Source organism: Lampris incognitus, chromosome 3 (genome assembly GCF_029633865.1).
Source record: "Lampris incognitus isolate fLamInc1 chromosome 3, fLamInc1.hap2, whole genome shotgun sequence".
NCBI classification, from domain to species: Eukaryota; Metazoa; Chordata; class Actinopteri; order Lampriformes; family Lampridae; genus Lampris; species Lampris incognitus.
The window spans coordinates 16,971,295-16,987,965 of record NC_079213.1 but is presented as its reverse complement, the minus strand read 5'-3'; the positions used below and the strand labels follow the sequence as shown (position 1 = coordinate 16,987,965).

The 16,671-nt window shown below is 43.2% G+C and overlaps 1 protein-coding gene across 1 annotated transcript in view; it reads right to left on the bottom strand.

The window, feature by feature from the left end:
* Window positions 1-240: 240 nt before the first annotated feature.
* Window positions 241-16,671, bottom strand: part of gsap (gamma-secretase activating protein) — a 58,906-nt gene continuing 42,475 nt past the window's right edge. The window contains exons 30-33 of the mRNA XM_056277517.1: window positions 6,418-6,479; window positions 4,465-4,569; window positions 1,646-1,745; window positions 241-954 (exon numbers count right to left, since the gene is read on the bottom strand). Of these exons, the coding sequence (XP_056133492.1) occupies window positions 854-954; window positions 1,646-1,745; window positions 4,465-4,569; window positions 6,418-6,479 (368 nt within the window). The 3' untranslated portion in view covers window positions 241-853. The remainder of the gene's footprint in view (window positions 955-1,645; window positions 1,746-4,464; window positions 4,570-6,417; window positions 6,480-16,671) is intronic.

The window sequence follows — 16,671 nt, the reverse complement described above, 5'->3', positions numbered from 1 at the left end:
TGTGTGTGTGTGTGTGTGTGTGTGTGTGTGTGTGTGTGTGTGTGTGTGTGCCAAATAGATTTTTATTGAGAAAATATATATAAATTAAGAAAAACCTGATGTGTATCACATGATACCCATTATCCCTTTTATAATTTCAGGCATTTATATTTCAGCTTAATCCGTGTCATATATCAGATGCTATGATCCTTCAAGCGCCATGGCACTGTTTATGTTACAGTAATTTAACCCTGTCATATGTTTCCCGCGCAGCCACATTTTACGAGGAGGCAGATAGAGAAAGAGGGGTGGAAACTTTTTTTTTTTCTAAAGCAGTATTAGGGTGGTGGCTGGTTTATATTTCCCAATCCCTACTACAACGAAAGCAAACAACTGATGAGGTCATCATAAGCCAACGTTGGTGGACATCTCAGCACTTTTGCAGGCACACAGGATGACCTTGATTATGCAATATGACTAAACTATTTCAACATCAACCCAGTGTTCACTCATCCTCAGCTTAGTCCTTTTCTCTTCGTTCTGCCTTTACCGTTTCCCGTTCTCCCCCATCAATTGATACCGTCTGCTACACAATGCTCTCTATCACCTATCCATCCATCCATCCATCCATCCTCCTACCTTGCAGAATGGGGCTTATTTATGAATTATCTTCCTCTCATTCATCTTGGGTCCCTCTGTTTGTCCTTTCGTTATTGCACCCAAACGTCCTTCCATCACCCAGCCATCCATTACTTTTCCTCAAAGCCCAGGGAAATGAGCCTGAGCATGCTCTCAAAAGAACTCACAGCACCCACACATCCGTCAATCAATATATCAGCTTCCCCCCTCCGTCCCTCTCTCCCTTTTATTCCCTTCATTTGTTGTCACAGCCCAAGAGGATGAGTGTCTGTTTAAGAGCAGTCTCCTCCACAAACTTGGCATCCACATTCTCCTGCTCCTCGAATGGGTTCAGAGCTGGAATCCAGAGAGATAAATGATTGAGAAAGAGAGAGTTACAATTTGTTAGGCTGTAAAATAACGGAAACAAACATACACCACACCCAATCGGACACACACACACACACACACACACACACACACACACACACACACACACACACACACACACACACACACACACACACACACACACACATAGATACACTGCTTTGCTTTGTTTTTGAGTGGAACACAGAAGTGATTCACAATGCACGCATGTATTTAATTCTGCTAAGCAGAAGACACACGCGTGCACACACGTTCCTGCTAAAGATAAGCACACACATCAACAGAGATAAAGTGCTCTTTAGGTGGAAGATACTAAAATTTGCATAGCTGGAAGAATAGTGATTTTTTTTTTATGTACTTGTTGGACATTTTTTTTACAAAGCAAAAAAAATATCTGAACACTTCTTTGGTCTGTCTGAGGAAAATTAAATACTGAAGTGATCACTATTATGATTTTTTTGTTTGTGGTGCAGCTGTTCTCGAGCGCTAATGTTGGCGTTATTTGATCATCTATCTCACTGAGTCGAGCATGCACTTCATTTCACTACACCTGACCCATATACATTTTACTCTTATTAGGTTCCTGCACTGGTCCACACACACACACACACACACACACACACACACACACACACACACACAAACATGCTTACTTTACCTTGCTCCTCCACATTGGAGAGTATTTTTGCCAAGTAGGTAAGAGGCAGAAACTCAGATCTAAAGCTGCCCGGCTTGTCTCTGCCTGTGAAAGCAGATCCCTATAGAAGAGAGAGACACACCACACAAAAAACCTAACACTTTGGATTCAGAAAGTGACTAAAATGGAGTCAAACCATATCTTCACACCACAGTTCAGTCTGGAAACACTAACACTAACCCAGCCGAAGAGACACCCGCTGGTTTCCCCAGTTTCATTATTTAGTTAGCGTGCAGCTGCTTCTTTATTGGAGGTCACTGACAGTGTTTACGCAGATTAATATTGTTCTTTAGGCTGACCACGTTGTCACATTAGTATAACATGGAGGCAAATGTAAACCCATAATCAGAAACTCTTTAGAGGAAGTAACCAACAATCCCAGAAAGTTGAATCAGTTCATCTGGAACCACCATTTAGTGGGACAAACAATTCATCAGTCATCTAAGTGACTTTGTCAATCTCAGCTGAGTGCAGGTATCCCCCAAATTTATAAACGGTACGGTTGCATAACGACCAAAGCAAACAATGGGTTTCATATGTAAATTGACATGGCCATGTGTACTATTCACAGAGCATTGCAACTATTCCCAAATCCTCTGTGAATAGTACACATGGCCATTGTAACTAGTTAATGGTCACATCAATTTGCATATGAAATCAGTCATTGGTTTCAGTCGTTATGCAAGCTGGGAAGCTGTGTCTTCAGTCCACGTACTTTACATACATATGCATATGCATATATATGGGTGTGCTATGGGTTCCCCAGTCTCACCTGTAGAGGCCAACTTGTATATGGAGGAAGTGGAAAAGAGGGCTCTGATGTCCTATCAAGGGACACCACCTAGCCATTTGTTCAGATTTGTGGATGACACCCGGGTTAAAATTAATATTAACTCTGTGGACAACCACATCAAGTTCACCAGGGAGGATGTGAAAAATTACAGGTTAGCCTTCTTAGACTATGAAATTCCAGTTGGTGATGGAGGACATTTGATTGTTGATGTTTATCGTAAACAGCACATACTGATCAGTACTTAAAGTGATACTGACATCAAAATCTGAAAACTCCTATTGATAGGCTATGTTCTGAGTTGGAATATGACCACGGAGAAATTCAGTGGCCAAAACAGCACATCTGCAGCCACTCGAGAGAGATCTGTGATTGACTGTAGATGGTGTCCAATGACAAAGTGTGCCGGTGGATACGTAGACACCAGTCAATTTGCATATAGGGTGTGTCCATAGCGAGATGCTATAAAACCATGGAGAAGCTGTTCTTTCACCCCCTCCTGCTAACTACCTGGCTCGAGTTTGTGCTATTTTGCTGAGACTTTATTATCGATCCTGCTACAACGTATTGCTATCTATCTATCTATCTATCTATCTATCTATCTATCTATCTATCTATCTATCTATCTATCTATCTATCTATCTATCTATCTATCTATCTATCTGTCTATCTATCTATTTATTTAAATAGCTCACTGATTCAAATCCTCGCGCCATTGAATTTCTCTTTTTTTTTTCCTATGGCAAGTGACGAGCGGTACCAAGCCCCACCCACGCGAACTCCCAGGAAGACAGTAGCCAATAGCTTTGAATTCTTAAAACCACACCTATTTTCAGTTGTGATTCAAACTCCCAATGTTAAAAATTGTGTTCAGAAAGGGCATGTCAGTCTCTAAGGTTTGACTCTCATCATCCACTGGAGCACAAACTAGGAGTCATCAGGACACTGTACCACCGAGCTAACAACGTCCCCACCGACACAGCAGCCGGGAAGGGGAGAAATCCCACATTAAACAGGCTCTGGTTAAGTGTGGTTATCCTAACTGGAAGTTTGTCAAAGCCAGGGAGATGCCCCAAAAGTGCACCAGCCAATCGAAGAGAGAAGGACAACAGGTGCTTAAGCATAAACCAGTGGTGATTCTGTATGAGGCGGGATTGTCAGAAGTTTAGATACATATTTTCCAAACACTGCGTCTCAGTAGCTTTCAAACCCCAAAACACGCTGCACCAGAAGTTGGTCCACCCCAATGATTGAGTCCCCCGGCACAAACAGAGCAATATAGTGTACGCTGTTAAGTGCCAGGAGAATTGCTGTGACTTGTAATTCAGGGAAACCAAACAGACGCTGGCCAAGAGGATGGCACAACACAGAAGAGCTAACGCATTGGGCCAGGACTCTGCAGCTTATACCCATCTACAGGCCAGTGGCCACTCTTTCAGGGATGAGGATGTGCACATCCTTGATAGGGAGGGAGGAACGCTGGTTTGAATGGGGAGTCAAAGAGGCCATCTATGTGAAGAGGGAATGACCATCCCTGAACTGAGGGGGGATAAGAGTACATCTGTCGCCATTTTACAATACTGTGACTGCAACTATTTCCAAATCCTTTGTGAATACTACACATGGCCATTGTAACTCTAGTTAATGGTCACGGAAATTTGCATATTACACCGATTGATGGTTTCGGTCTTTATGCCACTGTATTGTTTATAAGAGTGGGGATACCTGCAGTCAGTTGAGACTGAAGATGTCACTTAGATGAGTGATGAAACATTTCTCAATAATCGTTTTGTCCAGATGAACTGATTCAACTTTATGGCATTTCCTTCCCTGGATTATTGAGCATTCATTCAGACAAGTCACCAAAAACTGCCAAACTGATTTACTTTCTTACTGCTTACACATCCTATTGTATATTCAGTTGTAAAACTCCAGGATGTGTGTGTGTGTGTGCGCGTGTGTGTGTGTGCGCACACGCAGTTGTTGTCACCTTGTTTCTGCTATGTTTCTCCAGCAGAGTCCTGACGTAATCCCTGGAGATTGAGGCAGAAGTGACAGGGTGATCCCACAATTGGTAGATCCTCTGTCCCATAGGCTAAATACACATAGGGGGAAAACGGTACATTTCATATTTGTATTTTAGCCGATTGGTTGTTGCTCTTATTCAGGGCTTACAATGAATAAAGATCATCCCCAGAGGATTTGAACATCTGCTCCGTACTGTTTTGCCAGTCAGAATTCAAAACTATTGCTGGGAACTTTGCTTTAGAAAGCAGATTCAGGAGAAATGACACATCAACAATGCTGTTAGGGGGGAAAACGCAATACAAACCCGGGTACACACACAGAAGAAAAAAAAACACATGTTAGCAGTGTCAATCATGACAGCAAGTAGTTGACACCCAATCACGTTCTGTGTAGGCCCGAGTGTTTATGGTTTGACACCAGCTGATTTCACTGATTAACACATCTTCAACCAGGTGTATGGGGACTAGTCAGTGAATTCTATTGGTTCATACTGTTGGGTTGGAGCACACTATGACATGATTGACTAACACTTGATTAGAGGTTCCTCTCTTTACACTCATCTCTCTCCAGCCCTGAACTCATCAGGCGTGCTGCTGCCAGCACAGCTGCAAAATCGAGGATTTTTTAAAAATTATTTATACCAGTTTTTTTATTTTAGTTTTTTTTTTATTTCTTCAGTTCATCAATAATAGATTGTTACAAACAACCAAGTTAGGGCTGCACAATAAACAGCTAGCTAAATTGCTCATCCTGATTTCTTTACTGGCTGTTGCAAAACCATTATAATTCGTCTTAATTATATGTAGAACAAAACTGCTTCATTGCACTTTCTGCATCTAATATTGCTCTTCTGACAACATCCAAATTAAAGAAAATGCTTTAAGTAAAGATAAATTAATATTCATTTTTGGTCTTCAATTGATGCTCCTATCCAGAGTGAATCATAATGAGTAAAATCAAATGATTCCGCACTGCCAAACATTACAGTTGCTAGGGGAAGCTAATCTTCGGTGTATAACTCCCACTCTCTCCCACTTTCCCTGCATCTCTCCCATTCAATAAAGCCAGAATTCCATAGATATAATATTTCAGGAAGTGAGTCTGTCCAGTAATACGTGCGCGTGCGTGTGTGTGTGTGTGTGTGTGTGTGCGTGCGTGCGTGCGTGCGTGCGTGCGTGCGTGCGTGACACCTGCTAAACTTCCTCTACTGCTTGCCAAACTGACCCACCAATGCCCTGACTGGCAGAAAACAGAACAGAGATACTAAACACTTAACATTCCTCTGATCACAATGCGGATAGAGCACACACACACACACACACACACACACACACACACACACACACACACACACACACACACACAGTTACACAACAGCTACTGTATATGTACACGCCCACACATACACGTGGCACTTACACGCGTAAGGGGTAAAAGACACAAACATACAGACATTCAGTACACTGTTACCAAATGGTACACACACACACCAGCTAGTTGCACAAGCACTGTATGATTAGCTTGAGGGTGATGAAACTCAAAATAACTTCTAACTCTTAATTTGAGTTGTGGGAGAGAATCGTTTGAAATAAAACATGGGGATTATAATAGCTTCATCCATTGTTCAATTCCCCTCCAACCAGAGTGGGAAATTAATACCAACCACCAGTTAGATAACTGTAGATTTTGGCTTGAGTGTGTAATTGTACAAAGACTACAAGCCACTATGTCAAGTGATGACCCATGCTTTGGAAGTGCAGTTTTATCCCACTAAAAAAAAAAGAACAAAATTTGGCTGGGGAAACTGAGTGGCAGCTGATTGATGTATATATTTGTGAAAAGTTGCTTTCCCGGCATGACTTCCAAACTCCCACATTTTTGCTATACACATATACAAACACACAGCAGGAAGTACCTTGGAGAGTCTTTTCAAAATGCTGAACTTCAGTTTCTCATTTGCCACACTGTTGTCCAAATCTAAATGGAAAGAGAAACCAGAGAGACAGAGAGAGAGACTTACACAAATGGCACTTATGACAAAAAAAATTGCATTTAGGCATAAGTAGTGCAATATCAGATTGTAGTGTAATTTTTGATTTCCTTTGAACGAAAGTGCATGAAGTCTTTGAAGGTAAACTTGTACGATTTGAGGCTTGTCGGTTTCAATTTCCAGGTTGAGGAAAACGTGGGTTGATGAAACTCCCACCAAAACTACCTCAGTTTAGACAAAATGTAAAAAAAAAGAAGATATTTTGCATTGGTAGAATGTTGACATTTTTTCAATCCACACGCAGCAGTTTATATTCAGCCAGCAACACTAGATGCTCGAGGGACTCAGTCAGCAATGTATTGCTGGTTTCATTGTAGGAAAGACTCTTGTTCAAGAATACCTTTTTTTCAGTTTGCTGTTACTGGTAGCGAGCGTTCGAGGGAAAACATCCTGAATAGCAGCACTAACACTGAAACCCCTTAGATGGATAACACTGGAGGCTGATGGCTCCTTATCCTGTATGGAGGTGTGCTTGTTGAAAATTATAATTTTTCACCTAAAGCAAATGCGGTTCAAGAGGTTTGCTTCATTGCTAACAGAGGAACACATTAGCTTAGAGGCTAGACCGTGAACTCCAAGGTGCGTGCGTGTGTGTGTGTGTGTGTGTGTGTGTGTGTGTGTGTGTGTGTGTGTGTGTGTGCGCGCGCGCGCGCGCAAGTTTCTAATCATTCAAACTATAAACTTGAACACACACGCAAACACACACGCACACCTAGGAAGTCACGGTCCAACTTCTGAACTAATGTCTTCACTGTGTGTGTGTCTGAGTGAGAGTGTGTGAGAGAGTGTGTGTATGTTTGTGTCACAAGACATTGCTGAAAAAGTGCATATGTGCTCAGTTCATTACCCTTAGAAAAAAAAGAACCTAAATGTTTAATTTTAGACAGATTCTTGATTAATCCCCAGAGAGAAATGACGCATGAACCCTCTGACTTCAAAGCCTAACACATCCTTCTGTCTCCCTTTGAAGTTTGAAACCATTTGTTCTACAGTCTCCAAAACATCTTTTCATCTCTGTTTTCCTCGTCAGAGAGAACCATGTAAGCTATATTGACATCCAGTCTAACGGGGTGAATGACAGGATATTTTGGTTCTGCTGATCTCAGTACCAATACAAAATCCTGTAGTCCAGGGGGCTGTCCAGGTGGTGTGGCGGTCTATTCCGTTGCCTACCAACATGGGGATCTCCTGTTTGAATCCCCATGTCACCTCCGGGTTGGTCGGGCGTCCCTACAGACACAATTGGCCGTGTCTGCGTGTGAGAAGCCGGATGTGGGTATGTGTCCTGGTCGCTGCACTAGCACCTCATCTGGTCGGTCGGGGCGCCTGTTCAAGGGGGAGGGAGAATTGGGGGGAATAGCATGGTCCTCCCACGTGCTACGTCCCCCTGGCAAAACTCTTCACTGTCAGGTGAAAAGAAGCGGCTGGCAACTCCACATGTATCAGAGGAGGCATGTGGTAGTCTGCAGCCCTCCCCGGCTTGGCAGAGGGGGTGGAGCAGCAACCGGGACGGCTCGGAAGAGTGGGGCAATTGGCTGGGTACAATTAGGGAGAAAAAGGGGGAAAATGTAAAAAAAAAAATTTTTTTAAAGAATACTGTAGTCCAGCAGTACTCAGACTTGGCCAACTCAGAAGCCAAATTGACTTTTTTTTTTTTTTTTGAAAGAGCCCATCCATCCATCCATCCAGCCATTATCCAAACCGCTTATCCTGCTGTCAGGGTCGCAGGTATGCTGGAGTGTATCCCATGCCTCCTTACCCAACCTTCGTAGGGTCATAGGTTGCTCTTGTAGGGAAATTGGGTTATTAAAAAGTTACTGCTGAAAACTGACTCATGCTTGATGGAATGCACCAGCTATCACAGAGAGAAGCAAGCAGAACTGTCAGAAACTGGAGTTACAGATCATTCACTGAAATCAATCATTGCAGAACATTGTGAAACAACAACTGTTATTAATTTTCTCAATCGCCCTGGACTCTACATAACGATTGAGCTCATTCAATGGAGTTTTACAAATGACCTGTGGATGGCAGCAATAAGACTTTACTGCGTCTAGTCTGCCGTAAATTCATCAGAAGAAAAAGGTCATTACTGTTGCAAGTGTCTCAAGACTCTGCTACCACTACTTTCGGCTGTTCCCGTTAGGGGTTGCCACAGCAGATCATCCGTTTCCATTTCTTCCTGTCCTCTGCATCTTCCTCTGTCACACCAGCATGTCCTCTCTCTCACCACGTCCTCTCCCCTAGCAACTCCATATTCAGCATCCTTCTCCCTATATGCCTATTATTTCGCCTCTACACATGTCCAAGCCATCTCAATCTTGCCTCTCTTGCTTTGTCTTCAAACTGTCCAACCTGAGCTGTCCCTCTAATATACTCATTCCTAATCCTGTCCTCCTTCATCACTCCCAATGAAAATCTTAGCATCTTCAACTCTGGCCCCTCCAGCTCTGCCTCCTGTCTTTTCGTCAGTGCCACTGTCTCCAAAATATACAACATAGCTGGTCTCACAACCATCTTGCAAACCTTCCGTTTAACTCTTGCTGGTACCCTTCTGTTGCAAAGCACTCCTGACACTCTTCTCCACCCACTCCACCCTGCCTGCATTCTCTTCTTCACCTTTCTTCTGCACTCCCCGTTATTTTAGACAGTTGACCCCAAGTATTTAAACTCGTATGCCTTCGTCACGTCTACTCCTTGCATTCTTACCATTCCACTGTCCTCCCTCTCATTCACGCATATGTATTCCATCTTGCTCCTTCTGACTTTCACTCCTCTTATCTCCGGTGCATACCTCCACCTCTCCAGGCTTTCCTCAACCTGCACCCTGCTCTTGCTACAGATCACAATGTCATCCGCAAACACCATAGTCCACGGAGACTCCTGCCTGATCTTGTCCGTCAACCTGTCCATCACCATTGCAAACAAGAAAGAGCTCAGAGCCGATCCTTGATGTAATTCCACCTCCACCTTGAACCCATCTGTCATTCCAACTGCACACCTCACCACTGTCACATTTCCCTCATACATGTCCTGCACCACTCCTACTTCTCTGCAACTCCCGACTTCCTCATACAATACCACACCTCCTCTCTCGGCACCCTGTCATATGCTTTCTCTAAATCCACAAAGACACAAAATAACTCCTTCTGGCCTTCTCTATACTTCTCAATCAACATTCTGAAAGCAAACATCGCATCTGTAGTGCTCTTTCGTGGCATGAAACCATACTGCTGCTCGCTAATCGTCACCTCTCCTTTTAACCTAGCTTCTATTACTCTTTCCCATATCTTCATGCTGTGGCTGGTCAACTTTATACCTCTATGGTTGCTACAGTTCTGCACTTAGCCCTTATTGTTGAAAATCAGTACCAGTATGCTTCTTCTCCACTCCTCAGGCATCCTCTCACTTTCCAAGATTGTGTTAAACAATCTAGTTAAAAACTCACTGCCATCTCTCCTAAACATCTCCATGCCTCCACAAGTGTCTCAAGACTATCTGGTGAAATATTTGGACTTGGAGGAAATGACTCCAATTAAGTTTGAAAACAAAACAAGGCTTGAGCACACAAAATGCAAAATAATTTGCAATAAAAATGGCTACGAAGGGTTAAAATAAAAGATTACAAAAATATACGTGGCAAACAGGTGTGCAATTGCTAGATCGATGCTTTGAGATTCCTTGCAGTCTTTGAATGGTTCGTTCTTGATGAGCTTTCAACTCTTTAGCAGAAGTTGAAAAATACAAGCCCAAATGCAAAAAGGGCAAGGAGGTGGTGGAGCGAGCAAGCAAACGCCTTAAAGCCAGGTCAGGGGCACAAAACCCAGGACACAGAGTGCAAAGCAAAGGCACAAAAAGCCAAAAAGCTCCATTCAAAAAAAGGTGTAACAACTTTTTATAGTTTGTAGGCGGGTGTTAAAAGAGGATACTTTGACAGGCTTTTGAAGGAAAATCCATGTTGACTAATTAATTTCTTTGTGAGCAGGAAAAAAAACTGTCTTGGCTTCAAATGAAGAATAATCTTAATGTCCTATCTAGAGAGGATGTTTGAAGGCTACGCGCTTTTAATTAGCCTAGATACTCACTCATTTCTGTCATCAATGTTGACACATCATGTAAATCTTGGGGTTTTTTTGCATTTTCCGCCTTTATTAGATAGCGATAGTAGAGAGAAAGAGGTTGACATGCAGCAAAGGGCCCCGGCTGGATTCGAACCCAGGCCGCTGCGGTAAGGACTCAGCCATATGCAGGACACACTCTACCAGGTGAGCCGCTGGGGCGCCCACCCCATCACGTAAATCTTTGGCCAAATGCTTAGAAATTGCATAATATTAATCGCACAAGTGGATACAGAATAAAGACAATAAAACCTTAATTCTCTAAACTGTGGCTAAGAACTAAGAGGAAGAAGAGCACATTTCAATACTTAATGATACTAGTATTCAAGTCATTACTAGATAATGCGTTAAATCTTAATTTTAATAACTGTCATTTTATATCACACAGATATGGGAGATGAACTAAGCAAATGGAAAACATTTGCCGAGCAATATTAACTGGATTACTAGATGGTTAAACGGTTAATTAATTTGTTTTATTTTTACATGTTATACAAGCTAATGTAAGGGCTACACTGGGTGAGGGAGCTTCCCTCCCTCCAAATGCTCTTTGAGAAGACCATAGCTAAACAGGCTAAGAAAATTATCGCTGGTCCTTTCATGCCCTGTATTCAGAATACCAACTGCTCCCATCAGGTCGGCGCTACAGGGTCCCAGTTAAATACAGGAAAAGATACCTGAACAGGTATAAAAACTCTTTCATCCCTCTATCAATGAATCTCCTAAACTCAGGACATGTGAAATGAGGGGCGGTGTTGCATGTATTTGAATGCACTTTGTGTCTGCGCTATGCACTTTGTCTGTTACTGCACTATATTGTAGTGCAGTACATTGTAGTGCAGTAATATGGCAGCCTTTATGTCCATGACAAATTTCCCTCAGGAAAAATAAAGAAATCTCGAATCTTACTCAATATGGTGTAGCTATTTCAACATTTAGGAGCCTTCTTATGAGAATGAAGTAACGGATCGGGAGTATTTTCTACAGGAAGTTGTGCAGTTATAGATGCCTGCTGTTGACCTCGTTTGGGGAGGTATACATAGGACTGAGGTTTTTTTTCTTTTACTGTTCGAGAAAGGGTTGTAGGGGGGTGCGGATTGCCTTTAAAATAATCACATTGAATGGAAGCTTTACATTGACATTCATTTTGGTGGAGATTTGTTGTACTTTTGTTTCTTTTATATTTGATGTCCTGCGTAAAAGTTACACAACATTCAAGTGATCTTTTTCATGTTACATTTACACTTCTTTCCATGTCTATGTACACATACTAGGCCTATTCTTAATTCATATCTTGTCAACACGAACCCCAATAGCTGATTCCTGTAATATTGGGAACATGCCTGTTAGGCTGATCTCATGGGGCATGAAAGGCCCCCCCTTTTTTTTTCTCCCCAATCACCCCACTCTCTGAGCTGTCCCAGTCACTGCTCCACCCCCTCTGCCGATCCGGGGAGGGACTACCACATGCCTCCTCCGATACATGTGGAATCGCCAGCCACTTCTTTTCACCTGACAGTGAGGAGTTTCACCAGGAGGACGTAGCGCATGGGAAGGTCATGCCATAACCCAGTTCACCCTCCCCCTGAACAGGCGCCCCAACCGACCAGAGAAGGCACTAGTGCAGCGACCAGGACACATACCCACATCAGGCTTCCTACATGCAGACACAGCCAATTGTGTCTGTAGGGACGCCCGACCAAGCCGGAGGTAACACGGGGATTCAAACCGGGATCCCCATGTTGGTAAGCAACAGAATAGACCGCTACCCTACCCACATATGAAAGGTTTAATTGGACCAGTAAAGAGGGCAAGGGTTTTTTCACATCTGAAGGGACTGCAGATAGATGTAGCATTTCTGCAAGAAACACATTTAAATGCGAGACATTTCTCTTTGTTAAATCAGTAGAACATAAAGACATTGTGATCTTTGATCATGCACCTCTCTTACTAGAATTGTCCTTCCCATCTACTGCCACCCAATACCCTCCATGGAGGCTAAATTTCTTTCTATTATCAGACAAATCATTTTGTGATTATATATCCACGTCCATTGGTCACTTTTTAGAAACTAACAAAACTGATGCCGTTTCTCCTTCAGTGCACTGGGAAACACTGAAAGCTGTTCTCAGGGGCTGAATTATTTCTTACTCGGCTCACGCTGTTAACAGTGCAGGATCAAAATATAGGAACTGATTGAATCCATTTGAGACCTGGATCAACAATACTCAGAGACACATACTCCAGAGTTATATACAAAGACACTAGGCCTCCAGACAGAATTCAACTTACTATCTACTACCAAAGCAGAACAACTGTTGTGCCATACACGCGGTACTTTTATGAATATGGAGACAAGGCAAGTCAGCTCCTTGCTCATCAATTAAAATGTAAATCTGCGTCATGCATGATATCTCAAATTGTGGACTCCTCAAAATTTAACTGCAGACCCTGCTATCATTAATAATACATTTTCATCTTACCACTCCAACCTGTATTCATCAGAAGCCCCTAGTGATATAACATCCATGAATAATTTTTTTAATAATTTAGAATCTCGTACTATTAGTACAGAATTAAATCTGGAGTTAGACAAACCTTTCTTATTGGAGGAAGCAGTAAGCTCTATTCAAAGTATGCAAAATGGCAAATCTCCAGGTCCTGATGGGTACCCTAATGATTTTTTTTTTAAGTTTTCAAATAAACTAGCCCAGGACTTCTCAAAGTCCGGATCTTGGTCTGCATCTGGACTGAACAGCATGTCAAACCAGACCCAGCCCATACCTGTTGTTATAAAGTGTAACATTTTCTATTTTGTGTGTTGTTGCTGCCGAGTTCACACATTAATTTTAAACCAGAGAATTTCCTTTGGGGGTGATGCAAAGCTTTTATTGCACTTACAGTAATGTAACGAGTGTAGTTGTCAACTTGAGTACACTATCCTCACGTCACCTGGTTCACCGTCTCTCCTCTGCTGTGTGTGTGTGTGTGTGTGTGTGTGTGTGTGTGTGTGTGTGTGTGTGTGTGTGTGTGTGTGTGTGTTTAGGGGCTGAGCCCCCCCGTTGAAACACAGAGAGAAGAGGAGAGAAACAAGTGCGACCATAAATGACAGTAACGAGTAGCCTACCGGTATGCAAGTTTTTTGGTTTTTTCTAGGGTTAGAGTAGGGCAGGTCTTAGAAATTAACATTTGGATCATTGTCTTCAGCTGGCAATCACAGCTTTTTTGCTTAGGTTCAGGCAACTGATTGCAGACAAACAATGCCATGTCTCCCACTAGACTCAAATGTATTTTGACTACCTTGAACTTGAATGCATATTACTTAAAAGTTATGAGTGAGTTGATTAAATGTTGTTTTGTTATCGTCAATCATTCCAGACCTCTAACCTTGAATAGAAATTAGATGTGGACCTTTGAGTGATAAATTTGAGAATCCCTGAACTAGCCCCTCTTCTTTTGGAAATGTTTGATGATGCTATTTCTATAGGCTGTTTTCCTCCAACATTGACCCAAGCATCAATCTCACTTTTATTAAAACCCGGCAAGAAGCCTACAAACTGTGGCTCCTACCATTGTCTTTCAGTTTTGAACTCTCTTCTGTCCTCCTTTGACCTCAGACAGATCCCCACCCCTCCCACACACAAAGAGGGCAATACTCTTGATTTGATTTTGACTCTGAACTGCTCCACAGCAAATCTGACTGTCACCCCCCTACATCTGTCAGACCACTTCTTTATTAAATTTCCAATGTCCTTACTGGAACATCCTCATGTTCCTCCACAAAGGGTCTCCTTCCGTCGAAACTTCCGATCCCTTACACCAACCCAGCTCTCCAATGAGGTCTTGGCTTCCATGCCTCCTCATAATGAATTCTCTTCACTCCCCGTCAACAAGGCTACAAAAATATTCTGTTAATCACTAGCCTCCTCTGTTAACAATCTCTGCCCTCTAGCATCCAAACCTGCTCATAATGCCCCCCTCCCCCAGTCCATGGCTCACTGAGGTCATTAGAGGGCAAATGATGGAGCTCAGAGCAGCAGAGAAAAAATGGTGTAAAACCAGAGTCCACTGACCTCAGGGACTATCAGCGTCTCCTGGCGTCATTCTCCTCCAGCTTAAAAACAGCTAAGACCACTTACTATCAGAACAAGATCTGTGGCGCCACTGATGCTTGAAAAAATTTTTTTTTACTTTTAACTCACTCCTCAATCTGCCTCCTCCTCCAACCTCCACTCTGCTCACTCCTGACATATTCACCTCGTACTTTACTGATAAGGTTTCTGCCATCAGTAACCAGTTCTCTGAGCCTGACCAACTCATCTGCCACTGCCAGCTAACAGTGCCTCACTCACCTCATTCTCTCTCCTGATGGGGAGGAAGTCTCCAAGCTTCTGCTGGACTCTCGCCCCACTACCTGTCCGCTGGACCCGATACCATCCAACCTCCTACAGAACATTTCCCCCGCACTTAACCTGCAGTCACACACATCATCAACTCCTTGCTTACAATGGGTGTGCTCCCCACTGCATTTAAGCAAGCTCGGGTCACCCCGCTGCTCAAAAAAACCTACACTCATCCCAGCCCAGGCAGGTTGAAAACTACAGACCAGTTTCACTACTTTTTTTTCTTTTTTTTTTTTTAAATACTTGAGCACATGGTCTTTAACCAAATCTCTGAAATCCTTTCTGAGAACAATCTGTATAATCTGAATCAGTCTGGCCTCACTCCTGTCGGTAATAGAATCACTGCATTTGGCTAGAGCTGCTGGTCAGTCCTCAGCTTTATTGCTGCTAGATCTGTCAGCTGCCTTTGATACGGTTAACCACCAAATCCTCCTCTCCACACTCACTTGGTATCTCAGGCTCTGCCCAGGCTCTGCCCTCCATTGGTTCAAGTCCTACCTCTCAAGGAGATCTTTTAGAGTATCTTGGGGGAGAGAAATGTCCAAACTGCACCGCTTATCCATAGGGGTACCTCAAGGGTCAATGCTCGGTCCCCTCTTCTTCTCAATATACACCTCCTCACTTGGTGCAATCATCCGCTCCCTTGGTTTCTCATACCAGTGCCATGCTGACAATACCCAGCTCTTCTCTTCCCATCATTCCTGCCAGATGACCTTAAAGTCTCAGCATGGATATTGTTAGGCCTTGCTGATACCTCTGCATGGATGAAAGAATGCCACCTTCAGCTTAACCTATCTAAGACTGAGCTCCTTGTCATCCCAGCCAGTCCATCCTTGCAACAACAGATCAATATCCAGTTCGGATCATGCCAACAAAGTCTGCCCGAAACCCAGGTGTCATGACTGATGACCAACTAACCTTTGAGGTTCACGTGGCCTTGATTGCTCAGTCGTGCCGATTTACCCTGTACAACATCGGGAAATTTAGACCCTACCTGTCTGAGCATGCAGTACAACTCCTTGTACAGGCTCTTGTTATATCACACATTGACTACTTCAACTCCTTACTGGCAGGTCTCCCTGCATACACTTTCAAACCTATGCAAATGATCCAGAATGCGGCAGCACGTCTGGTCTTCAACCAACCCAAAACAGCACATGTCACTCCGCTGTTCGTATCCCTCCACTGACTCCTAGTTGCTGCCCACATCAAATTCAAAATCTTAATTCTTGCTTACAAAACAGCAACTAAAATGGCTCCCGCCACACCCTCATTCAGGTCTACACTCAGTCCCACTCATGCTCTGCCAATGAAAGGCGCCTGGCACTTCCGCCACAAGGGGGCCCTAAGTCACTAGCCAGATTCTTCTCTTCTGTAGTTCCCCGGTTGGTGGAACGAGTTACCAAACTCCATTCGATCCGCTGAGTCCCTCTCCATCTTTAAGAAGGAGCTAAAGACGCAGCTCTTTCTTGAAAACCTCCGCACTTGATGGTATGGGGGGGGGTCGCTTCTATGCACCCTATGCATTGCCTTTGTGCACTGCCTGTTGACACCTATTTCCTACTGGACTTGAACCTCGTGTTTGTTTTTTTACACTT